Below are 26,500 nucleotides of genomic sequence, written 5' to 3'. Positions count from 1 at the left end.
GATTTGCACTTTAATAAAAATATCTCTTATTTAAAATTTACACTTTAATAATCTGTCTTATTTTAAACGATCTATTTATCATGTACTCCATCTGTATTATCTAGCCTACTAGCCTATATATCACATTTAGTTTGACATATCTGTTATATAATCGTTGACCTAACTAGTAACCTTTGACTTTTACTAAAATCTATTAATCTAACTTAATTTATCCGATTACCACTATAATCCCTAACTCATTCCCCCACCCAATGCCACCACCCCATTTCCTACTCCTTCCATCTCCTCCTTCCATGCTTTCCTCTTTATTATGTTCATATAAAACTATAAATTCATCTTTTAAAAGACCAGTTTCTCTCTTCTCTTTCTTTTAATCTAAAATTCATAGGGCTTCTCAATTACTTTATTTCTCATCCTAATTCCTGATCTTATAATGAACTAGTCGTTCCTTTTATTATTAGAGCTTCCTAGCGAATAATAAGAGCATCAATTGACACAAAACCCAATTGAGCTACTTGAATGCAAGCAACAAGAAAGTATGATCAATCATTTCTTACAATTCAATATTAATTGCTGCTCATTTTTAATATATCATTTTAGTGAATTTCTTACGAATTTTTTTGTTTTCTTATTTTCCATTTTCAAATCTTGTTTAAATTTTATGTAAGAGAGAGAAAGCAAAAATAGTTTTATCATTTAGTTTTTGTTGTGAAGCTTTGAAATTAAGTGAGATAAGAGTGATTATGGTGGTGGGGGAAGTAGGGGAGTAGGAGATAAGGGAGAAAGTGAGGGATTATGGTGGTAGGTTGGTTGAAGATAATATGGAATTAATCATCTCTTGAAGAGTTTTATTCTTCTTTTTCGCTACACCATTTGATTGTAGTGCATATTATGCGGTTGTTTCATTAATAATATCATTGATATGAAAATAACTTGAATCATAGTATTTTTCAACTTTATCGATTCTTAGTCTTTTAACATATAAATCATGTTTTAATTCTACTTCATTTCTATAAATCTTAAATTATTCTCATGCTTCATCCTTAAAATGTAAAAGATAAACATAATGAAAAAAACAAGTTAATCAATATCAATATTAAAAAAAAAAAGGAAATAGTAGTATTGTTATATAATGAAATCTAGCTCTAAGCCTGTTTAAACCATGAATTTATCAGATTATTTAATTAAAAATCTTATTAATAGTTAACCATCAATCATACCCTATTAACAAACAAACAAATGAAAATGACTAACAAATGAAATAAATTTTTGACCAATCTTATATTAGTATTCTGAATTTTCGTAATTTGTTTTAATTATTATATTATTATATTTATTAATCTCCCCTTGAATTTACATTTTACACATTTTATTTTTAATAGCCTCTACCTCATCCAGTCTAAAAAATTCTTCTCCCTTCAAGAGAGTTGTCTTATCTATTCATCGGTTGTAAGTAACTACTCATATATTAGGTCTCTCTCATCGTGAGCATTTGGGTTATGAATTTTGATCTCTAATTGATTTGTTGGTAGAGATTAATGCGATAATGCAGGAGACATTAAAATTTCAATTACTATCAACTACATCAAATTCAATTATATCTCAAAACTACAACAGATCGAAAGACCCCTCATAGAAGACTGTATCAAACAACGATGTAGAAAAGGATATTCAAAATTGTCAAATCTCATACAAAACGATCAGAATTTTGTTAATTTTGAATTATATTTGATTGAAGTTGTTATGTATTTGTTAATTTTTATCTCTTATATAGATGTCGTATTAGTCTTTATTAATGAATAAGATATTATTAAAAAAAGTATGAAAGATAGTAATCAAATACATAGAAAGAAATTATTTCCTTCGTTACATTATATATTAAAATATTTTCATATAATATATTGCGATTATTTTGTAGATAATATTTTACTATTTGTATCAAATTCATAAATTAAATAAATCATGCCTATAACTCTCATTGATGACTTATGATTGCTTGACCGGCGACATAATCCAAGAAACCTTCAGCAGTCTTATCACCGGCAACATCCGGAGGCGGCGGCGATACACGGCTGAATAGAACAACCACCCCAAGAAATAGAGCCGTTGAAGCTAAAAGTGGCCAAAAATAAGCCAATATATTAAGTAAACTTGGAGCAACACTTATAATTGTAATCAAAGATGCAGATAAAACTACCCCAATCATAATATGGAATTTGAATTTCATTAGCTGATTCTGGGTCTCCATTTTCTGGTTTTTTTTTTTATTTTTTTATTTTGATTGAATTATTTAATTTGAAAGATCGAGACTTTTTTTGGGGGGGAAATCTTGTGTTTTTGGGTATTTAGAGAGAGGATTTGAGGGAAAGAATATGAATGAATGAATGAATATTGAGTGAATGAAAGGGAAGAAAGAGATTATCTCAGTTTGCAGAGATTCTCTTGAGAGATCAGAGATGTGTTGGAGGCTGTTAAGTTTTTTAGTGAAAAAATGAGAATTTTTATGTTCTTAATTTGTTTGGAGTTTTTAAGATTGGACTTGTGGTATGTGTTATTCCAATACTTGGTCCATTTTAAAATACTTGTAATATTTACTTTATCATGTAGTTTAATATACTAATTCAACCATTAACATCTCTAATTAATATAATAAAAAATTATAAAAATTTAATATTAATAATCTTTAATATAAGACGAATCAAACAAGATCTCCCATAACTATGTTTTAATTTATAGATTAAAATTTACTCACAAATTAAGAGTGGTAAATGAATAGTGTTATATATCCTAATGTTGCAACTAATATGGAAAGAAGAAAGTATGTGTTAAAAGAGACCGGATAATTTAACTTTAATCTGAATTATTAATATAGAGTGACTTTGGTTTGATTTCAAAATTAATTTCAAATTATCTAAAAAATAAAAATCATATAAATTATTGAATCCTAACCATTTTGTAATTTGGCCTGAATGTTGTAGACTTTGATATTTGGTGGCTATAAGTCGAAAAAATAAATCTTAAAGCCGTAATTTATGAAATTGCTAAACTTTAAGGTCGTAATTCGCAAATTATTCTATTTAATCACCTTTTGCCCATATTGGTTCAAACTTTTATGGGTAACCCGTAACCATCTAAAGCTTGCTTCTCTTCTTGAGCCGCTCATGTATTGTAGTGAATTGTGTTGAATTATACTTTCTTTGTTCCATTATACTTGCTATGTATCACTTTTTATGCATTTTAATATATTATTTTGATTATTTATATATTAAACTATACACATGAGAAAATTTTAAAAAGTTAATATTATGTAAGTATGTCGTTAGACGATTCAAACAAGATTTCACTTGACTATATTTTTTCTTACATATTAGCTGTAATATATATAATAAGCTTGAACTATGAATAATGTCAAAAAACTATTATGCAACGAGTATTTCAGAACGGAGAAAATACATAGTAAACACTATTTATCGTGCATTGTGTCAAATTATGTAGTGAGGAGTGTCATCATGTTGTGACATGTCATGACGTGTTTGAACACTAAAAAAGTTTAATCATGAAAATTGTGTTGTGTTGCCCATGTATTCCACTTATGGTAGCTCATGTTAAATTATATTGTGCCTAATCGTATCTGAAACGTGTCCTATCATACGATAGACGAGCTTTTTAATTGAGAATTTCTTCATAATTCTACTTGATGCCAATTACCAACGTAGATATTCATTCATATAACACACGTTTAGATTGGGTGTAAATATTTAAGGTGAGAAATAAAGTCAAATTAATAAAATGAAAGCAAATAAAAATGTATTTGAAGTAGTTAAGATAGTTGTGAAGAAGGTAAAATGAGTATAAAATAAAAATAATGAAAAAAAAGAAGATGATTTCTTCTATTATAGAAGTAATACTTTTCCCCAGCCTTCCCTAGGTTAAATATTTACCTTATAAAATTGAGACCTCTCATGTTTTTTCATTACTTTGCAACCATTCTTCCACCTCTACAACAATTAAATTTTTCTAATTTCTCATTTATAAACTTCGTTTTCTTACTTTAACTTTTTTTACCTTTTTAAATATTTACACTCAATTCAAGCATGTCCCTAGTGGAACTCAAACAAAGGGAAATAAGCATATACCTAGATTCGCGGTAGACAACAAATATTTTGATTGATGCCAACATAGTGATTCGTTAGACTCAAGTCAACATGAACCACAATTATTGAAACCAAGTATTGCCTCCAATATTCCCATGATTATATCTCACATATACATATATTTCCTATGTTCTTTTTGTTATTCTTAAATTAATTAGTATAATATTTAAATTCAAAAATCAAATTTTAATTATAAATTTTTCATCATTGAAAAATTTATGTGTGGTTTTAATGGATTATTCATTTCAATATTTATTTGTTCAAATATCAAATATTTATAATTTAGAAACACATAATTAAAGTTATTTGAATTTTATATTGAGATTTGAAAAAAAAAATCAAGAACAAAGAAGAGCATACGGAATAACATTTTAGGCTATATTTGTATTGTAATACATATTTATGGAAAAATAAAAGTTAAAAATTAAAATAAGAAATTAAAACACAGCGATTAGAGTATAAAATTAAGAGAATATAGTTATTGTTAAAGTTAGTGTTACATGGACTTAGTGCGTATTAAAGAGTATGCACCAACCTTAATTTTAAAGAGTATATGAGTCAGAGAGTGTAATTAATTGAAGTGGAGAGTGAGAAGTGTAAACTTGTGAATGAAAAATTAAGAAACTGTTTATACAAAAAATATAATAGACTAATCCCATTTTAAACTTACACTTATTATTAAGGGTAAGACATTACTTTAAAGTGATAGAGAAGGAGAGATGAGAGAATTAATCCCTCATTTTAAGATAAATATTTACTTTATGCTCCTCATACCATTTTGCATTATTTTTTCTTCATCCCTTCTTTCAAATTCATCACTATTCAGCTTTATTTTCGTAGTTTAATTTTATATTTTAAAATTTATCCAATACAAACATGATTTTGGTGTGAAAAATATTAATATTTGAAACAAACTTATTAGTACAACTTATAATTATTATTGAGTTTATTTTTTTTTGAAAATTGATATTATTATTATTATTATTATTATTATTATTATTATTGCTGCGTAGTAGTTGAGGTTATTTTGAATTCTTTTCATAATTGATCCCCACTCTTTAATTAGTTTATCTTCTATAGAAAAGCTAATGAGTATAAAATTTTAGGCACCGTCTTTTTTTTATTCATTTATACCAAAATTCGTTACGTTTGCATATGCATGCACGTAAGGTGAGGTTTGCAAGCTAAGGGTATGAATGAAGGAACTAGAAAGTATAAAAAAAGGCAATGGCAAAAATGAAAAAAAAGAATTTAATTTTTGTATATGTTTTGAGATTCAATTCTACCTTTTTTTAATTACTTTAACTTTTAGGCTTAAGTTGGGTTGTTAAGTCAATAAAGAAACTATGTTAAATAAGTAATTAATAAAGAATAATTTTTATTATAGGCAAGAATCAAGAATATGTTGTGCGACAACAGAAGTAAAAATAGATGAATAAATAAAGAAATTTAATGCAAACAATAAGAAAATGACACAAGAAGTTTAACGTGGTTCACTATCAATGTGATAACTACGTCCACGAGCACCGAGATCAAATAATTTCACTATGATTGCAAAGAATTTACAAGATGAATCACATTCACAAATAACAATGACTCTCTTGTAATCTCTCTCTCAATTTGTGAATAATAAACCCTAGCACTAATAAGAGGGTTATATATAATAAAACCAATTAAAAGAAAATTTGGGCTCCAAATATTAAAAAAATAACCGGCCACAAATAAAAATAATCGTCAAAAATGTCGCGAAGAACAAAAATCACATAAACCGCCAGTTGGGCCGCGGCCTGTACCATATGTCGCGGTTCGCGACTTGCCAAAAATCTAGAACCAGAAACTTTTCATCGGTTTCTCGCCCTCGCAATGCTTTTTGCGGCCCGCGACGCCCTTGATCCCGTCTTCGAGACATACTAACAACAAAATAAACTCCCTATAATTACTTGAACTAGTTTGTGGTTAACCGTACCATGTAATATTTTAAATTTTACTATAAACTTCTTCTCTCTCTATGAGAACACACCTAATATTTTTTAATTAAAATTTAATGAAAAAATGAATTAAGTTGAAGTATAAGATTAACACATATGAATGAAAGAAAATAATGGTTAATATATAGAGATATAATAAATTGTGAATGAGGTTAAAAGATTATCGTACATCTTGTTTTTTAATGTATTAAAAAATTTTATTAAACGCATAAAACCTATATTTTGCTTTCTTTATATCCTATTATAGAAATTGCTTTGAAATAGTAGCTTTCCAGGTTTAAGGATACAAACAGATAGGGTCTGTGTCCTACAACTTAAAAGCCTGGAGCAAAATATAAATTATAGGCCCTTAAAATTTAAAATTACCTTTTTTTACATTTTGGTATTTATAAATTTATTTATCAAGACGTACTTAGTACAATTATTTTTTTATCAATATATAGTATTAAAATATTACTAAATTTTATAATTACATGGAACCAACAACTATTAATCATAAATTCAAATAGCCATTCCTTTTATGTTTAAAGTTTAAACCACTATATATTATCACTTATCTTAATTGAATAATAATAAAAGTAGTAAATTAAAAATTATCAAGGGAGATTATATTGCTCACCTACAATAATTTGTACTAGTATATCCTAATCATTTAATACAAGTTGATAATACAAATTTATTAACCAATTTATATAATTATCTTTTAAAAAATAGATTGAATGTGAATACATTAAATTTTAATACTCTCCATATTCATTTAATTTTGCTCCACAATACACAAAAGCCCTCATTTTAATGTTAACCATATAGCAAAAATATGAGGCCTTGAAAGTTCGTTGGATTATCAGAAAGCAAAATCCATAATTTTTGTTATCTAGATTGTTTTTCGAATTACGTAGTCTAATCAAAGTAAGAAAAACGCTAGATAAGATTCAATCTTAAATTCTAACATAGAAAAACAATACTTACTCTAACTGATCGTGATAACATCCAATCATCTAGAATTCATAAGTATCAATTTTGCATATAAAGTAGAAATACAAGATAGAGTTGGTAGCATCAAACCCCTTAAACCCTTAATTAATACAAATAAAGTATTCAATACGTAAATGTAACATAGTACATGCCTAGCTAGCATGCATAGAATCGGGTCTTACAATAAGTAAACATATATAGTAATGTCTAGCAAGAAAGGTTACTCCCAGGATCCACACCAAAATGATTGCAATAAGTAGTAAAGTACCCAACTCGAGCATTAACAGCAGCAGGTTTTTTTCCATCACATTCTCCATTATTTATAGCTCGGATTGTAGACCCGAATCCACGACCCGAGACAATAAGCGGGTCCACATTTTTCATCCAAAACCATAAGGACGCACTGAAGGAGAGTGTTGGATCATTTGCAACAGTTTCTGGTGCATTTATACCGTCGAATCCAAGGGTTTGGCCAGCAGGACCGTAGTTGTAATTCCAAGTGAGTTGAAGAGGTCCTCTTCCATAGTATTGCTTGTTAGGATTGCATGGCCATTTTGCACTTCCTAAACAATATCTTGCTTTCCTTATCTCTTCTATGTAGCAAAAATCTGTAGTACAAATTTAATAAATCGTCTTAAAAATCATAATGCGCATCAATTTGATTAGGGTTAGGGTTTAGTCTGATGAATACTAGGTTTGTATTGCTTTATTAATGAGAGAAATGTACACCGATCTAAATATACATGATTTGATCATCTAATAAGGAATTAATTAAACATTATGGAATATTAAACTTAAGGAAACTAAATCACAATACACTAATTCTTAAATGAGACAGTCTCACGGTGAGACCATCTCTATTAGGCTGGCCTAATATATATTTTTTATCTTAAAATGATCACTTATAATTTTAATATAATTACTTTATTACTTATAACCTTAAAAACGATTACTTATGATATTAAAGTAATCAATTGCAGAAATAGACGATTATGTGGGCCCCGTCTCATGGTAAGACGGTCTCATACAAAATGAGCTAATTAATTACAATAATATATAATATAAATATAATATTCTAATTTCCTATAAATCGTTGTTGAGAAATAAGATAAATTTTTTTAATGTATGGATAAAAGTGGGCGGATTAGAACTACTTAAAGTAATTCTATATATAGTGATTGGCTTTCAACGCCAATTGCTATAAAGTAATTTTTAAACATTTTATTTGTTTCTAAGACGACTAGCGTGGTTACCTAATACTTCCTTTTATTTGTTTTAAGTGTGTTTTTTTATTTTATACACTCTATCTAATATATTTATTTAATTTTTAATATCTCTAATTATATATAATTAAAAATTAATACTCCACTACTTAGTTTCATTATGAAATACGTGCTATATATAGAAGTATCTTTGGAATTGTTTGTTGTTCAAGCGTTTTTTAAATACTCCATATTGCAGCTAATGTATAAGAAAAAAATGTAGTTAAGGTAAAATCTCATTTGAATCGTCTAAGCTCGTATTTTCATGAAATCAATTTTTCTAATTTTTAGTTATGCATAACTTAAAATAGAAATGATTAAAATATTAATTTGCATAATAAAGTGTAATATAGCAAATATAATTAAACGGAGAAAATATAACACTTACGTGCAGTTTCATGAGTTACGTGGGCGAAGAATGCAGCGATTTCACGTAAAGAAACATCGGATGATCCATGATTACCAAAGTTAGGGTAATTATTAACAGCATCCAGAAAAGCAGACCTGCTGTAGAAGTTTTTACCTGCACAACTTGAGCTAGCTTGAGCAATTATCCCATTAAAGAAATCATCAGTAACCACCTCAGAGATTGACACTCGGCCTCCTTTAGTTGGAACACTAGGAGTTGGAGTATGGCCCGGACCCGTGGTTGGAGTATGGCCCGGACTCGTGGTTGGAGTATGGCCAGGATCCGTGGGAGGAGTGTCGCCAGGATCTGTGGGAGTGTCACCTGGATCCGTGGGAGTGTCACCAGGATCCGTGGGAGTATCTCCTGGATCCGTGGGAGTGTCGCCTGGATCCGTGGGAGTGTCGCCAGGATCCGTGGGAGTGTCGCCAGGATCAGTAGGGGTGTCGCCTGGATCTGTGGGGGTGTCACCAGGATCCGTGGGGGTGTCGCCAGGATCCGTGGGGGTGTCGCCAGGATCCGTGGGAGTGTCGCCAGGATCCGTGGGAGTATCGCCTGGATCCGTGGGAGTATCGCCAGGATCCGTGGGAGTGTCGCCAGGATCTGTGGGAGTGTCGCCAGGATCAGTAGGAGTGTCGCCTGGATCAGTAGGAGTGTCGCCAGGATCCGTGGGAGTGTCACCAGGATCCGTGGGAGTGTCACCAGGATCCGTGGGAGTGTCGCCAGGATCCGTTGGAGTGTAGTCAGGATCCGTAGGAGAATCGCCAGGATCGGTTGGAGTATAGTCAGGATCTGTAGGAGAATAGTCCTGAGCTTCAATTAGGCGGGTAGTGATGCAAAGTACCAAAGATATGGCGAGGATTGCTACAAGGATTTTTTTGGAAAAAGCCATTGTTATGGCTATAATTAAGTAGTGAGGGATGATGAGATAATGGAGGATTGCTTTGGAACAAGCCATTGTTTATATAGTGGATAGTAGTACGTACATGTTAAGAAGTTTGACTAATGGAGAATTGCTTTCAGACTGTCCAATTAATAATGTCAACTGGCAATATTTAAGTTATATATAAATTTATATATTTAGAAATATTAATACGTACGTGCTGATTAAGTTGGTAGAAATTTTGTTATGTTTTTATTTGGGTTCATACCTTAATAAATATATATATTTTTAAATATTATCAATATCATTTGATTTTGTTTTAGATTGGCTACTATTTAACGATGTAAACTAGATAAGTTAATATTTTTAATTTTTTGGATTTTAATTGAAGTATATCTAGATGATTGGCTTTCCATAAGTGAAATGCTGACTGAATGACTTTTGACTTTGGGCAAAGTCAATGATACCAAATCATTGCCAACCATAAGTAACTAAAAAACGAGCAAGAAACCTCATGAAGATTGGGGCCATGAATATGATCACGCACGCAATGTCAAAATATGCAACTGGTGTGCCACTTAAATGACCAACCATTTAATCGTGAGGTGGTCGATGAGTCTTTTATTAAATTAATTAAAAACTAGTTTTTTAAAAATAAAACGTAAAAATATAATTTAATCTATGTTTACTATATACTAAAACAAAATACAGTTGACATAAATAATTCAAAAAAATAATGAGTTGTCATCTTCTCATGAGATTGTCTCTCTCATTTAAGCAAAAATGATGTCATTAAATAAAGATGATCATAGGAATTTCAAATGTTAAGGATGATTATAAGATAATTAATTTGACCGTCATTAAAAACTTTAGTTGGAACTATAACATATACTATTAAAATTTGAAAAACAATGTAATAAATAGTAGTATGTGATAAAGATGCATATATTATTATCTTTAATTTTTAATTTACAAAGCACCATTGATCTATATTTATTGAAAATAACTCATTCATTTTCAAATTAATTATATTGTTTTTAAATATACTTTTAACAAAAAAAGTTCACTAAAATGCTAATTATATTATAATATAATTTACAATGGCCCACTGCTTTATCATTATTATAATGATAACTATAAAAAAGTGTAAATTCCAATTTTCATGAATGTAATAAAATGTGTATTAAGAGATAATTAAAATTAATATAATATTATGCCGGACCTATTCAATTTATTTTTTATTTACATCAAAATGATGTGCATTACACGAAAATTATCTAGTTAAATAATAGTTTAAATAATAGTTAAGAACAACTCCACAAATCTATTTCAATATCGTTGTTCTCAATTGCACAAACCCTGATACTTCACATGAGGTTTAAATAACTGACTTCAACCAATGCTTTCAACGGGTTGAATCGGACATCTCTAGCCAATGCCGAACAGACCCAAAAGCACAGACATGGTTTTGAAAATTAATAACCTAGGTTGTTAGGATCGAGATTCTACCTAGGATCGTAAGATCATGTGATCCTACAAATATGCACTAAAATGCTTTGGATAACTTATAATCAATTATATTTGTTTTTTATGTTTTAAGGTGTATATAAACGCTTATTTGATTTCATCTATTAAGTTTTGAAAAATAATACTTTTCATAATTATTTTTAAACTGAAAATCTAGAAAAACTTAATTTTTATAGTCGTATTAATTTAATTACTAGATAGATTTCCATGCCAAGCACAATTTATGAATTATTTAAATAAAAAATTACTAATCTTATATACGTAATTAAGTTATTGTATGACTCCTAAATCATTTTGATACTATAAATTGATTTGTTTTAAAAACTGCAAAATTTATTATTAGATTGAGATTACTAATATCTAGATAACATAATTATAAAATCACGTATTAAATAATATAGATTATAAGTAATTATATAAAAATAATAGAATATTTCAACACATAAAAAATAATTTAAACGTTCAATGTCTTTCTAAAACCTTAAAATAAGTTTTCAACCTAAAAAACATATATTTTACTATAATAATTGACATATAACCTAATTATTTATGTATAAATTAGTCCAACATAGGTGATAGAATTATCATTTGAAATTTATTTTATCGATATCTTATCATAATTTTTTACTTGAATAATTAATGTATAATCCATTTAATTTATGTAGTTTTTATTATATTACCATGTAAGTAATATACATGATTATCTATAACAAAAAACTATTTCAAAATATTTTTCTTTTCTTAATTTATTGCAAAAATATTGTAATGAAAATAAATTTTTACATAAATAATTGATACTACATATCTTAATTGATTATAGCGGAAAATTTTTTATCGTAAAGTAGATATGTGTCCTAATTGTTTCTTCATTTGTATATTCTATAGAATTATCTATAAAAAAACTATTTCAAAATATTTTTTTTTTCAATTCATTGCAAAAATATTCTAATGAAAATAAACTTTTTACATAAATAATTAATATATTATCCGATAATTATCCATTGTAATTAAAAGATACTACATATATCTTAATTGATTGTCGATGGTAAAAATTACTCCCTCCGTTTCCTAATGTTTTTCCCATTTAGAATATTTTATTTTGTAGAGAGAAATTTGATTAAGATTTTTAAGACATATATTGATAATAAAATATATTCATGTGAGATCTTGTTAGATTTGTCTTAATGTATGCTTTTTTATTATATATTTTTATAATTTTTTATGATGCATATTTAGAGATATTAAGGCACAAAACTTACTTTGAAAATTGTGCAAAAAGTAAACATGAATAACAAAAAAGAACGGAGAGAGAAGTAAATAATGTATAATTTTAAAATCTTTTGTAACTAATAAATTAAACAAATCTAATAAGAACAATATTACATGATATGTTAAAAAATATTTCCCTAATAAGAACATGAAAATAGGGGGGAAATTTTTATCATAAAGTCGACATGTGTCTAAATTGTTTTTTCATTAGTATATTGTGTATAATATAATTATCTATAAAAAAAACTATTTCAAAATAATTTTGCTTTTCCTAATTTATTGCAAAAATAATAATTAATATGTTATCTGATAATTATCCATTGTAATTAAAAGATACTACATATCTTAAATGACTATATACGGTAAAAATTAGTAAATAATGTATATTGTGATACCCCAGATTTAGCTTTAAAAAAAGGATTGATAGACTACCCATATCAACAAGGTGTATCTTTTTTTTTCTAGAGAGCCTATGTGCTAAGAGTTCCACAGTTAAGCGTGCTTGGTGGGGAAGAATCTTAGGATAGGTGACCTTCTGAGAAGTTTTCTCGAGTGCGCATGAATGAGGCCAAAGTGCGCTGGAAAGACTTGTGTTTGTCTGTGGAGCTAGTCTACAGTCTCCATGAGTAGTCACTAGTGGTCCGTTGGATCAGTGTGTTACATGATTTTAAATTTTTTGTAACTAATCAATTAAATGAATCTAATAAGAAAGATATTACATGATATGCTAAAAAATATTTGCCTAATAAGAACATGAAGATAGCGGAAAAAATTTTATCATAAAATCAACACGTGTCCTAATTGTTTCTTCATTAGTATATTGTATAAAATTATCTAAAAAAAACTATTTCAAAATAATTTTATTTCTTAATTTATTGCAAAAATATTTTATGAAAATAAATTTTTTACATAAATAATTAATATGTTATTTGATAATCATCCATTGTAATTAAAAAAATACTACATATTTTAATTGATTGTATATGGTAAATATTAGTAAATAATGTATGATTTTAAAGTCTTTTGTAACTAATCAATTAAACAAATGAGTAAGAAAGTTATTACATGATATACTAAAAAATATTTACCTATTAAGAACATGAAAATATTGGAAAAATTTTATTATAAAGTCAACATATGTCCAAATTATTTCTTTATTAGTATATTGTATAGATTTTAGATATATATATATATATATATATATATATATATATATATATATATATATATATATATATATATATATATATATATATATATATATATATATATATATATATATATATATATATATATATATATATATATGGATTATATGAAAATTTTTACACATTAAACTACCCTGATAAGTTAGATCGTAGAATCGTGTTTTGATCCTACCATCTAAATTCTTGAGCCAAGTAGGATCACACGATTCTACCAACATAAAAAATAATAGCTACTATTCAAATCGTAGGATCCTAAAATCGTAAATTAGGATCGGGATTTAATTATGCTGATGACTAATTTATAAGATTCGAATGGAACACCGTTCAAAACCATCGATATATAAAGAGGTATATAATCAAGGCACATCATGCCTATTATCCTTAAAGCTTCAGAGTTTAAATAGGTTGAAATTGTTTACAAAACAAAGCAGTAAAAGCAGAGTCTCAAGCTTGCAAAACCATTCGATCACTGACGGGTCCGTCGGTCAAACATTGACTCATCACAGTGTGGGTCAAGCCAATCCTTGGGTGAACCTTTCATCATTTTTCCCGTCTTAGCACCGTCACCAACAAGCTCTTTTAAGCTCTCCACTTTGTTTTCTCGCCCTGTGCTGTGTGCTCTTCTGTCCGCTTCTTTGAGCTTCTGTTTAAAACGCTGCTTGCGGTTTGTGGAGGAGTTTTGCTCTTGTTGCTTCTGTTGGGGTGGAGCGCCGTGGGGTCCTAAGTAGATTTTTTCCAGTGAATCCTGAAATGAAAATCGGAAAAAAGTTTCAATGAGAACATGAACACGTTTTCTAATCAAGTGTTAAAAGACGAAGATTGATGTCGCAAAGTTTACCTTCAAGGGAGGAGATTTAGAGACTTCTAATTTCGGAGGCTCAGAATCGGTTTGTTCTGGGTTCTCAATTCCCAAGCTTGGAATTACAAATCCATCAGTATCTGGAAGGAACAAGAGAAGGCATTAGCAAGAACTAAAGAATGAATAATATTCCCTCGTCCCTCCTAAGTCCTATGATAATGCAACTCCTAAGAATAGACGTACTAGCAAACAGAGAGCCGAGACTAGATAAATCATAAAATATAAAACTGGGCAAGACAGTTCAAACTTCTTGACTCTTGAATCAAACATAGTCGTTGCTGAGGCTTTCACTATGCAGCCCAATGTCAAATGGAGTCCATTCAAAAGGTTTACGACAAAGCAACTCTAAGTTGTCAAATAACATGGATTCGTGCAATTTTAACGGGTCTATCAAGAATAACTTCCAGCAAATGGCTCATTCTAATTACCCTTGGTACATGTGTCCAAAATTAACCTGATTAACCAACACCTAGTATGACTCGACTCGACCAGAAATAACTAGCATAAACAAAACAAATTGTTAAGATACACATATGAGTCGAATTAACCCGACCCAAATGTACAAATCTAACCCTTAGCATATCCTATCTAGAATTGCAGGACCAGGACAAACCAGACAGGGAACTAATTTTATGCGTTAACAATATCACATCAAAATGTCAAGAATCAGGGATTCATCATGACATAGAGATAAGTTTACTTCTCCTAACATGATGTATTAGAGATGAAAATATATTGTAATAAGTAGAAGAAAGGGATGTATTAGAGTTGCTATAACATGATGTAAAGTCACAATACAAATACTATGATGTCCTAGCTAAAGCTAACAAAAACAGTTCACCTAATAAAGTCTTAATTTGCTAATGCTAGAAGGGATAAAAGTGCACTGGTATATTGTGAAAACCGCAGCATATATACTCCTCTGTAAAACACACACATCTCAGAGAGTCGGTGCACAAAAGAACCAGAAACTAAAAACTTAAAATGTTTCTTTTGCAGCGCATTTCAATATTTTCATTCTCGACAGAACCAAAGATTTATAGTTCTGGATTTTGGATCATAATTGGCTAAACCATATGGGTTGATGTTTGGAATCAAGAGTCAACTGGAAACGAACTCTTTATCATTACAAGGGTAAAGTTATGTACATTTGATTCCTCAAATAGCTACATATTCATCCCAAGGGGCATAGCACGTAAAGAGGACGAGGCACAACAAAATCCGTTCTGCTTCATGAAAATAAACAAAGAAACGCTGACTACTCCACCATAGAACATGCCTACAGCCATTTCCATCACAGAACATTCGAAACACGTTTTGCTAATTGCTCGTTAGAGAAAACGTATTAATTCATCAAACTTCACAAAACAAGGACAAAGGGTGTAACACCTATCTGCTTCGAATTTACCAACCACATAATTAAACATATAAAACAGCTACAATAGGTGCAAGAATCACCAAGCAAAGCATCTTCAGAACACAAAAGAGGATTTTTCAAGGTTTCTCTTGAATCATATAATATCCATTTTTATCAATTTTTAGTAACAGTTTAATTATTTTTTACAAGTATGTTCTTCATAACTTAAAGAATAATTCAAGCAAATTAAAATCCAATATCCAAAAGCTAAACCAAAGCCAAGATGAATCCCATATCACTAATCCAAATAATGACAGCAATTCAATAAAGTTTGGAATGTTTATGAAAGAAGTCATCCTTATTTCAAAAATTAAAATCAAGATGAATCCAAGATTAAATCCAAGAAAAATACACTAGCGAAAATCAGCAACTAACAATTATTTCAGCATTTGAAAAATAATATTCCGAGTAAATAAAAATTCAATATTTAAAAACAAAATTATCAAAGAAATAATCATAATAACATCTAATGAAAAAATTTAAACAAAGTCACCCTTTTTTTCAAACATTAAAATCAAAATGAACCCAACATTAAATCCAAAAAAATAAAGGAGTAAAATCAGCAATCAAACATGAATTTCATCACTTTAAACCAAGACTAGAAATAGGAAATACCCCATTCATCTTGTTCAATAGAGGAAGTAGATTGAAGTGAAGATTGTTCCATGGAACAATGATGATCATCGATTTGCAAAATAAAAGGGCGATTAAGCCCAATTCACACTCAGTTGAATAAGCAATTGAGAAATGAATTGAAAAAATTTGTTGTAGAAGTATTCCCCGATTCTGATGAGAGGAATCGGGAAGAGAAAACCCTAGAATTTACTCCGAAGAACCTGTGTTGAGATATGAGGTGAATGAAAAAGAAAGATCGTACAAAATGGGTGGGTCATGTGGCGAATCTGATACGGGTATAGCGTTGATAGTGACATTCCATTTCATTCCTTTCAATTAGCATCAATATTTTTGATTTACATTAATATTTTTAAACTATTTAAATGCAATTAAAATTAAATAATAATGTTAAATTTATAACCTACTTTAATAAGAGGAATTAAAATTATACTAACTTAATTTGTAACAAAATAAGTCATGGTCTTGAGTTTCACCCTAATTAAGTAAATGAATTAGGTTCAGAAGAGATATTTAACCCATTTATGTATGACTCGAATACAAACTCGATCCGACTTGACTTGTCTAAAATGCGTATTTCAACTTGTCAAACAAACCAATTAAAAAAAACTATCATTTATTTGCTAAAATATCCTATGAAATATTTCCTCTTTATTTTATTCTAAGACTCTTGTAACAAAAAATAAATTACATAAACATGATAACAACATACTTCAAATACAACTTATATTCATTCATAATTCTCATAATTCTCATGGCTACTATTTACATACAAAGGTCTAACAATTCTTTACAAGATTAGAAAGTAAAAAGGCAAGGATCAATATGAACCACACTAATACTTTGATTAGAAGTGTTTGGAAAGATGAAGTAGCAACAAAAAAAAAACCAAATAAATGTACAATCCTACTAGGTAACATATTGAAAATGAGTTTGTAGGGAGCATATTTTTGAAAAAAAAAAAAAAAAAAACTTTACTTTTTCCCTCATAAAACATGTAGCAATAACTTGAAAAATTATGGACTAACTTCAGAAAAAAAATTAAATTTTTAAGAAAATAGAAAAAAAAAAAGTAATTTCATTTTTCTATCTTATAAATAAATAATAATGGAGATATGTTATACTTCAATATCTTTAAACAAGCATATATGAAAATGATCATCTCCTCAATTAACCATTATTTGTGTGTTTTGGCTTTTAACCTTATGGACATGATTTTATGTTTATGTAATAATGAAGGTAAAGACTAATCTATGTACCCTTTATGTTCTTAAAGTTTTCTTTGTTCCTTTCATTTGTATTTGGTACCAAGAACATAATATTGACATATTGACAAAGTATAAATTTTTGTATCAAACAGTCTCACCGTAAAATACAGTTGATATATCATATATGGGCTAAATAGATCTATAATACAAATTATTAGTACATGAATTTCTTATTTTGAAAGTCTCACTGAAAAACAGTTTCTTACGAGAGTAATTATTAATAAAGTGGTGAATTCACTAGATCTTGGAGCTCAATTAAAGGTACAAAAGTGATGATACCATTTTGGAATGGTATCAATTTGTCAAATGTGGACGGTTTATATTGATTGAAAATATTAAGAATCTTAAAATTACAATATCAAGATCACATATTATGATTGTTGGCATGTAAAATATCTTTTATGTACTTTTTCATGATCTCAAATAATACATAATACAGGGCCATCTTGAATATTTTAAGGGCCGAGTTTAAACACAAATGTACATGTTTTATTTTCTAAAAATATTATTGAGAGTATTAGTTTTTTTTTTATTTTTTATTTTTTATTTTTTATTTTTTTATACTAAACAAGACAACAATTTTTTTTTGTTTAACCATCAACAATATATGTACTTGGCTATCTAAATTCAAGCATTTTCTCTTAAAAAAGAAAATAACAAACAGCAAACAATATCGAGTAACCATTAACCAAAAATAGAAATTGAAAAACACTACTATGTTGTCAATAACAAGGTAATGAACAACTACATCTTCAAAAAAAAGTAATGAATAACTATTATTATTGACATGAATTATACAAAGCTGACTAACGCATATTGCTCTTTTAAATAATAATAATATATTAAGTTAGAACCATCAGCTATTCAACATAAGAAACTGCAACATTCAACATATATATCCTAACGTCATTGAGTGGCTCCCACCTACGAGGAAATCGGAGATCATATGTACATTCAACATGATAGATAAAAAATATCATTTGTAACTTCAACACAAATAATAAGTGCACTTGATTAAACATGTCATTTTAGCTGAAAATCAGGTGCAAGCCATTAAGGATTCATGAGATAGGAAACAATCTGAGAGAAGGCACTTAAACTTTGCTTCATGAACCAAAATGTTCAAACTCCTAGCTAGACTTTGTGGAGACTTGTGTTTTTGGTGACAATCGCCCGAGCCTGGTCACATCAACCGCTTTTGTAAGGGAGCAACCCTTCTCCCGTAGTTAAGAGCTATATTTCCGAGCTTCTTTAGAGAGAGTTTTCTTAACTCTTACGCTCCAAGGTATTCTCTACCAACCTACCTTTGTGGGTTTCGGGTACAAATTAAAAGGTCGTTCGAGCTTTTCCTAGGAGCATGAAATGGGTTACTTCAGTGCCGAATTTGCTAGCAGTAGATCACCGAGATGGTCACTACATAGTTTTTTTGCAAATCTCAAATAAGGAAGACTTGTTAGTTTTGCGAATTCCAGTTTTTATAGAACATTTACCGATTACATTCAGGTGTAAAGCAAGGACATAAATTTTGCCAAAGGAACATAAGATACTATCTACAGGTCATATTTGTACTGTTTAATCTGATCTGCTATCGTGAAATCAATCAGTAGACGGAAAGAAAAACCCGACAAGAGCCAAGACACACAACTCCAGCAGTAGTAAACCATGTTTCTAACAAAACACTAAATGCCGAGGTAGCAAGTTAAAAATCAAATGAGGGGACACCAGGACAACATTGGTATGGCGGCCGTTGGCTGCATGAGTTTGATTAAGTTGCTGATGATATTGAAATACAATTCTGTGGGGATTATTAACTGTTCTGCAGGCAGATTTCAGGATGCAAGGAAGGGATAATCAAAAGCTAGTACAAAAACAACGGTTGCAAGAACTATAAAAGTGCATCAGATATTATTATTCTTGAATTAGATTTCACTCCAATATCCCAAAAATGTGTGAAGTTTGCAAGGTATCACCTGAACACCCTTAAAACATTGCCTAAAATGACCAGTGTCCCTCATTGGGTATCGGATTAGCCAAGGGAGTAGAGGGAAGTCACTAGATTCACAAGGTTTTTCCTTAATTTTTCTCGCCTGAAGTCAACTAGATATTACAGAATGAATGTACAGAGCAATTTTGCTCAACACCGCAAAACATGCTGTACAGAAATGCCGGGTTGGTTGATCAGGCTAAGAGACAAATGCAACTAAACCCTTCTCAGAAACATGGAAGGCTGTGGTGTTGTAGCTTAGAAGGATGAAGTTTCAAACCACCCAAGAATCTGTTGGATGGTTTATCCCACATCGATGGATTATAGATGGTGCGCACATTTTACAAGTCCTTGGAGCCCTTCCTCCCATTGCTATATGATTTTGGGATGGTATCTCATTGGCTTATGGATAGCGTGCACTTCGTGCTTCCCCGGTAATTATGTTGGCATTCACAATAAGTTCGGTCTAATTTAACAGAATCAAGCAACAACAACATTCTATTATCCCAATGTCATTATATGACTAAGTTACACACCAGCACACAAATGCTCACATTGAACATTCAACTTTGTAAGTTCATCATATAATCAAGGAGTATCATATGATCCTGAAAAAATACTTGTGAAATTTTAGGTAAATTGCAGCTAAAATTGTATTATTTCAATTATGTAGGAAATGAAATCTCATGAATGTGGATCGGAAATGCAGAACCATGAACAAAGAGCAACGACAAGGAATCAGTGAAACCATATAACCCATCCCTTAAGAAATAGAGGAAATTAAATTTGTAATCAAGCTACTTACAGTATAATCAAGCTATTTACCGAAAATATATACATCAAATTCTTGAATCTTTCCAAAACTGCACAAGACGGTCTCCAACAACCAGATCATGGTTCTCTTTCTTATTGAGACGTTTGAGCTAATGCTAAATCACATGCGGAGATAGTCCCTGACTGATCAACATCAAGTTCTTCAAATTCTTCCATAACAAGGTTTATATCTTCCTGGGTTATTTTCCCCATTTCTTTGAGCTTATATACAACAAATTCAGCAGCACTGTGTTGAATCAAGAATTCAGAAAAAAAAAAAAAAAATTAGCAGAATTATTTCGCAATCAGAAAAATGTATGGGATTTTTTACAGGAAAAGAATGAGAGTGACAAAAGAGCGAAAGACACTCTGAGAAGTGTAATTTTCATTTCTCGTGATAATACCATCATTCTCAATATCAATAATATCACATATGTATACCACTGTCACATGTTTCACTAATCTCCTTGTGAAGTGCGAATCAAAATAAGCAAATTATGGTCCAGTGTCACATGATTGGCTAATCTCCTTGCGAATCGCGAATTGAAAAGGCGAATTATGATCAGTTTTGGCCTATTCTAGGGAAAATTGAGCGAATCGTGAATTCAAAAAGCGAATTAGCTAGCGAATAATGTTACACTGTTATGGTCAATTTTGGGCTATTCTAAGGCCATTTTGAGCGAATCACGAATTCAAAAAATAGAAATAATTGGCGAATTACGTTAAACCGGTATATGCACAACCAAAGATATAGATGCATGTATAGTTTAGAGTAAGTCAGATCTACAGCTACATCAAGTTTAAATAAGGGCCAAATATAAAGTTTGGATGAGTTCAAGGGCCTATAAGTCCTGAGAAAGGCGAACGATTTCCTGCAAGAAATTATCAGCTAGATAGATGAAGACTAAAAGTATATTCATTTTACTTACTCGACATTTCCATCATCATCAAGATCAGCTGCCTCAAGATCGAGATTCGTCATATGTCGACTAAGGACAGACTGAACCAGGTGCTTCTGTCTCTTATCGGCATGCATCTCGGTTAGATATAGAAAAAACTGAGCTAAGCATATTGTGCTTGTCAAAATCCACACGATTGCAAATATACGTCCTCCTTCTGTTGAGAAACTGCGATCTCCATAACCCAGGGTAGTAATGGTGCAGCATACACAGTAAAATGCATCCACTATATCCAACTTCTCAACAAATCTCAAGAAAATTATTCCAGTTATGAAGAGTACTAAGAGAATTACTGAGGCCAATACAAACTTGTATGTAGCTTTATTTGTTTCTATTTCCTTCATGATGTCGCTAGGACCAAGTTTTTGTCTCATATGCAAAGCTCTGACAAGCAAACCTTCCTGCTTTTCAACAAGGTAATCTGCTCCTTTACTAAGAACTAACCCAACCAAAGCCATGCCTAAGAAGACAAGTGCACACGCAAGGATCTTTCCGGCGACATTCAATGGAACCAGATCCCCATATCCCACTGTTGTCATGGTGACAATACAGAGATAAAGAGCATCGACGATAACATTTGTCTTTTGACCATATATGTGATTTCTGACTAAGTAAAACCCAAGAACGCCCACACTCAGGTAAATACACAAATAAGAAGCTATTTGTATAAAACTAGGATGCAGATTGAGATTGCGAAACAGAGATTCAGATCTGCTAGAAACAGCATCACTGCCGTTTACTTCTCCGGGTGTGTGCTCAATAAGAGGTGCACTTCTAACTCGGCGAAATCTTCTCCTCTTGATGTTGTCTTTTTGAAAGCAGTGTTCTGGTATTAGGAGCTCCTTTACGTTATTGTCATCTTCCATTCGAGCACACCAAACTATGACAATTATTTATCACCTACAAGCATTAGAAGCTAATGAATTTAACTCGTAATTCACATAGAGTTGTCTCATGATGGAAATCCGTTCTAAAAACTAGCACTCTTATCATAATTACGGATCATATAACCCATATAGAAAATAATTAGCATCCTTATCATAATTGCCAAATACCAATTATATTGGTGAAGAATTTTCATTTGAAAACTCGTTTAAAGCTCATATCAACTTTGAAGCTTGGAAGACTTGGAGCATTGATGCCATTTTCACCATTATTTGTATCAAAAAACTTTAATTCTTACAGATTTTGAGAGTTGCTAACTGCCTTCACAGACATCTTTGAATAGGATTTGAACAAAAACATACACTATCATATTCAGAGACTTAGCTTTTAGTGGGCGCCGACCAGCCATGATCCACCCTCCAAAATCAGTAAAAATGTGGTAGATATGGAGTATTCGGCCTATAATTTTTTAATTTAACCTTTCATTTCAGTCACCTGGTCTCATTGTAAATATAACGAAACTGCTCAAATACCCTATACTCTTGGTGATATTCAACCCCCTCATCTAAGAATCTTTTTGTAATGTTAATATAGAAACTTTCAGTATGGGCATCGCCTCAGCCCTAATTTATCACATCTAAGGTTTTGTCGATAACAAGAAATCATTAACAAGGAATGAGCATGCTCTACAACTTCATACATAAGCCATCTCCATTCCAATGGAAGCAACAGCATTAGAAAATGAACACATAATATCTAAACTCTCAAGCATCTACACACAAATTGAGCACATTTATACAACTTAGCAAAACTTTTTTTAAAATTTTCACGCCACATTAGCGTTTAATTTCTTTTCTACACACTAACAATTTGCTCCATGAACATCCACATGTACGAGTAACAGTCCAATACACGAGCACACATAAAACATACCATCGTAAACAACTAAACATAATGTCACTTCTCACCAGACCAACCACTGAAATGTATATTATATAGAGCCTCTACCGATAAACGACAACCTCCACATAGGCAAATCAACCCCCATAAACATAAAACAGAAATATCATATCCTAAGAAACCATCACAATAGCCATTCTAGATATTGCTTTATTACTCAATTATTTGTACCCATCAGGTATGAAGATTCAGTTCTTTGAGAGGCTATTCATAGCTTGATCTAAAAACCCTCTCAATTGCTGCAATAGGTAGGATTCATACAAAGGTTATTTTGCCTACTAAAAGTAGTTGCCTTTCCGGTATGACTAGAAATTTTAGCTTTAACCAGAATATCAGATTTTATTAATCACACCGATCAATCAACCAAGTATTTATAGTTCTGCTATTTGTCATTGTGTTCAAAGGTGGCACTAGGCACGTGTGACGTGTCTAGGGGTGTTCAATGGGCGGGGCCCCCATTTTGAGCCCTTATCCGGCCCATTTTTAGAAGGGTTTTAAACTGAAGCAAGCTTTAAAGTGCTCAATAAGGGTTGAAAACGGGCCTTTGTAAATAGTATAATTAGTGGATAATTTAAATATTATAAATGAAAACGTCAATGGAGATTATTAATATTTTTTCAATTTAATTATTATAAATGATAATTTAATTGTTATAAATTGATAAATGAGGATTAAAATAATTTTAAGTAACAAAAGTGGGCCGGACTGGGCTGAGCATTCAAACCCCGGCTCATTCAAAGCCCATATTAAATTTAAAGGGTCCTTATCCAATCCGACCCATTTTTACTTAAGCCCAGCCCAACCCTTATCCGGCCCATTGAACACCCTAGACGTGTCCAACCAAATAAACCAAAAGCTTAAGTTGTGGTTGCAAGACGTGTTATTTACTTTATTACATCCCTCACACTAGATCTCCTCTTTCAGCTACCAGTGTGGATTGAGTTGGTCTTCTAATATATATCATATCAGAAGCTAATGTGAAGAAAGGTCACGGGTTCAATTCTTATTCACTCTCATTCCTTATTCCTAGTGGAATATCTAGCGTCAAATACGAGGAGTGTTTATACAGCATTCACACTTCCGACTTCTAGCTCAAAAAACTTCAATCATGGGAACCTGGGGCTTCAACGTTAATAAACTTATCCATGTTTTCCTTCCAAATCCCTCCACTCACTTTTTTGTATCCAAACAAAGAATGTTTCTCCCCTTTAAATCCCTCCGCTTTCTTTCCATCTATTTACTTTTATCCAAACACAGTGAATTGTCATTACAACCAACAAACCTCCCCTACTTTCTCTTTCTACATAGTATCACATTAACACAACCACCTTTGAGCTCTAATAGATTCAAATCATGATCTAGCTAATAAAGGTACAAAACAATCATGGTAAAAATCCCTCAATTGGATCAGCAAGTTTAAGTCTCAAATCACTAACGGATAATATCCAGAGCACAATCAACAGAATTAACAAAATACATTTACATCATACAAAACAGTTACTCAGAACCATATATTATTCAGCAAAACTGAAGTGAAAAACATAAATAAAATCAAGCATAAGTTAAAAATAAAAATTCAGATTTTCAGAGAGGAGGTGAAAAGAAATCTTACCCAGTAAAGTTTATGTACAAACAGCAGACCAAAAATGGGAAATTGTTCGGTTGCTGTGGGTTGTAGAGGAATAACGGGAAGTAAAACAATGGAAGAAAAGGATAAGTGTAGAAGGCAAGCCAAATCTGAGTATAAACAGGCCATGCCCATGTGTGATGTGATGCGTCAAAAAGTGGGAATGGAATGGAAATTTAGGAATGGGAAGTCTGTGGCCGGTTTATCAGTAATTTTCATGTGCTAACTGCTAAGTGCTTACATTACTAAATGGATTATGGGGTACACACTACACAGTAGACTACTTGTAATAGTATTAGTGGCCATGTGTTACCATTTTGCAAAAAGTGATTATCATTTGTTTGATTAATAATTTTGGAGTGAAAAAAATAAGGAAAGAAAGGATGAAACAAAGGGAAGAGAGATAAAAAAAGAATTGTTTGTTTTTATAGAACTTTGAAGGAAAGGGAATGAAAATAAAAGGAATTGTTGTGATTGATGTAACAACTCATTGAATGTATTGAATTGTGAGTTTTCTATCTTTTGTAATAGTAACATATTTGTTTTCTCTTAATAGCTTGCACTATATATATGAGCAAGTTCTTGTAATATGATAATGAAATAGAAGATAAATCGATATAAGTTTATCTCTTATACTACGTTTCTCCTTATATTCTCCCTACCTTTAATACCTACCTTTTAATAGGAATGAAGTTGTGACTTCTTTTTTCAAATCTTTTTGAATTTTAAGAGATTAAAAACTTAATAAGATTTATTATTCTTTTAATTCGTTAAAACTTACTATTTTTAGTCATTTGGTTACGTAGGATTACCCTTAAAGTTTGGATTATTCATGGTCAATTAATATTTAAAAGGAAAATTATCAATATGACACTTTATCAGTGGTATCCCTAAGTTTTTTTTATTATCAATAGTACCCTCATATTATTAAGCATCTTTCAACCGTAATTTTTTTTAACTCGTTCAATGCAAAATCGTTAACTTTTTCTTTTATTTTTATTTTCAATTTTGAAAAAATAAAGTAAAAAAAAAGTTAACGGTTTTGGATGATTTTGAACAAAAATGTTAAAAAAGGTTACGGTTGTATGACGCTCATTAATATCAGGGAACCATTAATAAAAAAATACTTAGGGGTACCGTTGATAAAGTTCCATAACTTAGAGGTACAATTGATAATTTTCCTATTTAAAATTATTAAATAAAATTAAAATAATATTAAATAATTCTAGGTTTTCTCACATTAATCAATTAACAAACTTCTTGAGCCAACAATAGAGATTAGAGAAGTTTCACTCTTATAAAAATTTAAAAAAAGGGCTTAAAAAAGGTTATAAATGAGCCTTGATCCAATGTTTATTTCACTTAATGTTATATATATAAATTAATACATATCTAATGTGGAGCTTATTCAATCATACATTAC

General features: G+C 30.5%; 3 protein-coding genes across 3 annotated transcripts; all 3 read right to left on the bottom strand.

Moving 5' to 3' along the window:
• Window positions 1-7,120: 7,120 nt before the first annotated feature.
• Window positions 7,121-9,716, bottom strand: LOC130807967 (basic endochitinase B-like). Its single transcript, XM_057673384.1, has 2 exons — window positions 8,768-9,716; window positions 7,121-7,725 (listed from the first exon to the last, which is right to left on the bottom strand). Exons 1-2 carry the CDS (start codon window positions 9,675-9,677, stop codon window positions 7,325-7,327), a joined length of 1,311 nt encoding a protein of 436 aa, XP_057529367.1. The 5' UTR covers window positions 9,678-9,716; the 3' UTR covers window positions 7,121-7,324.
• Window positions 9,717-13,970: 4,254 nt separating this feature from the next.
• LOC130808001 (uncharacterized) lies at window positions 13,971-16,821 on the bottom strand. Its single transcript, XM_057673435.1, has 3 exons — window positions 16,564-16,821; window positions 14,511-14,611; window positions 13,971-14,417 (listed from the first exon to the last, which is right to left on the bottom strand). Exons 1-3 carry the CDS (start codon window positions 16,613-16,615, stop codon window positions 14,139-14,141), a joined length of 432 nt encoding a protein of 143 aa, XP_057529418.1. The 5' UTR covers window positions 16,616-16,821; the 3' UTR covers window positions 13,971-14,138.
• A 3,651-nt stretch (window positions 16,822-20,472) lies between these two features.
• LOC130807980 (two-pore potassium channel 1-like) lies at window positions 20,473-25,324 on the bottom strand. The gene is made up of 3 exons (XM_057673406.1): window positions 25,063-25,324; window positions 21,576-22,505; window positions 20,473-20,893 (listed from the first exon to the last, which is right to left on the bottom strand). The coding sequence occupies exons 2-3, from the start codon at window positions 22,469-22,471 to the stop codon at window positions 20,740-20,742; spliced, it is 1,050 nt and encodes a 349-aa protein (XP_057529389.1). The 5' UTR covers window positions 22,472-22,505; window positions 25,063-25,324; the 3' UTR covers window positions 20,473-20,739.
• Window positions 25,325-26,500: the final 1,176 nt, after the last annotated feature.

This window comes from Amaranthus tricolor, chromosome 3 (genome assembly GCF_026212465.1).
Source record: "Amaranthus tricolor cultivar Red isolate AtriRed21 chromosome 3, ASM2621246v1, whole genome shotgun sequence".
NCBI lineage: Eukaryota > Viridiplantae > Streptophyta > Magnoliopsida > Caryophyllales > Amaranthaceae > Amaranthus > Amaranthus tricolor.
This window is presented reverse-complemented; position numbering and strand designations above follow the sequence as displayed.

Excerpts from the sequence above, each read along its gene's own strand:
- LOC130807967 (XM_057673384.1), bottom strand. The coding sequence starts at position 9,677 with ATGGCTTTTTCCAAAAAAATCCTTGTAGCAATCCTCGCCATATCTTTG. Across the intron at positions 7,726-8,767 it reads CGTAACTCATGAAACTGCAC|ATTTTTGCTACATAGAAGAG; the intron begins GTAAGTGTTATA and ends TTTGTACTACAG.
- LOC130808001 (XM_057673435.1), bottom strand. The coding sequence starts at position 16,615 with ATGGAACAATCTTCACTTCAATCTACTTCCTCTATTGAACAAGATGAA. Across the intron at positions 14,612-16,563 it reads TATTGAACAAGATGAATGGG|ATACTGATGGATTTGTAATT; the intron begins GTATTTCCTATT and ends TGTTCCTTCCAG. Across the intron at positions 14,418-14,510 it reads CTAAATCTCCTCCCTTGAAG|GATTCACTGGAAAAAATCTA; the intron begins GTAAACTTTGCG and ends TTTTCATTTCAG.
- LOC130807980 (XM_057673406.1), bottom strand. The coding sequence starts at position 22,471 with ATGGAAGATGACAATAACGTAAAGGAGCTCCTAATACCAGAACACTGC. Across the intron at positions 20,894-21,575 it reads GATGATGATGGAAATGTCGA|TGCTGCTGAATTTGTTGTAT; the intron begins GTAAGTAAAATG and ends GATTCAACACAG.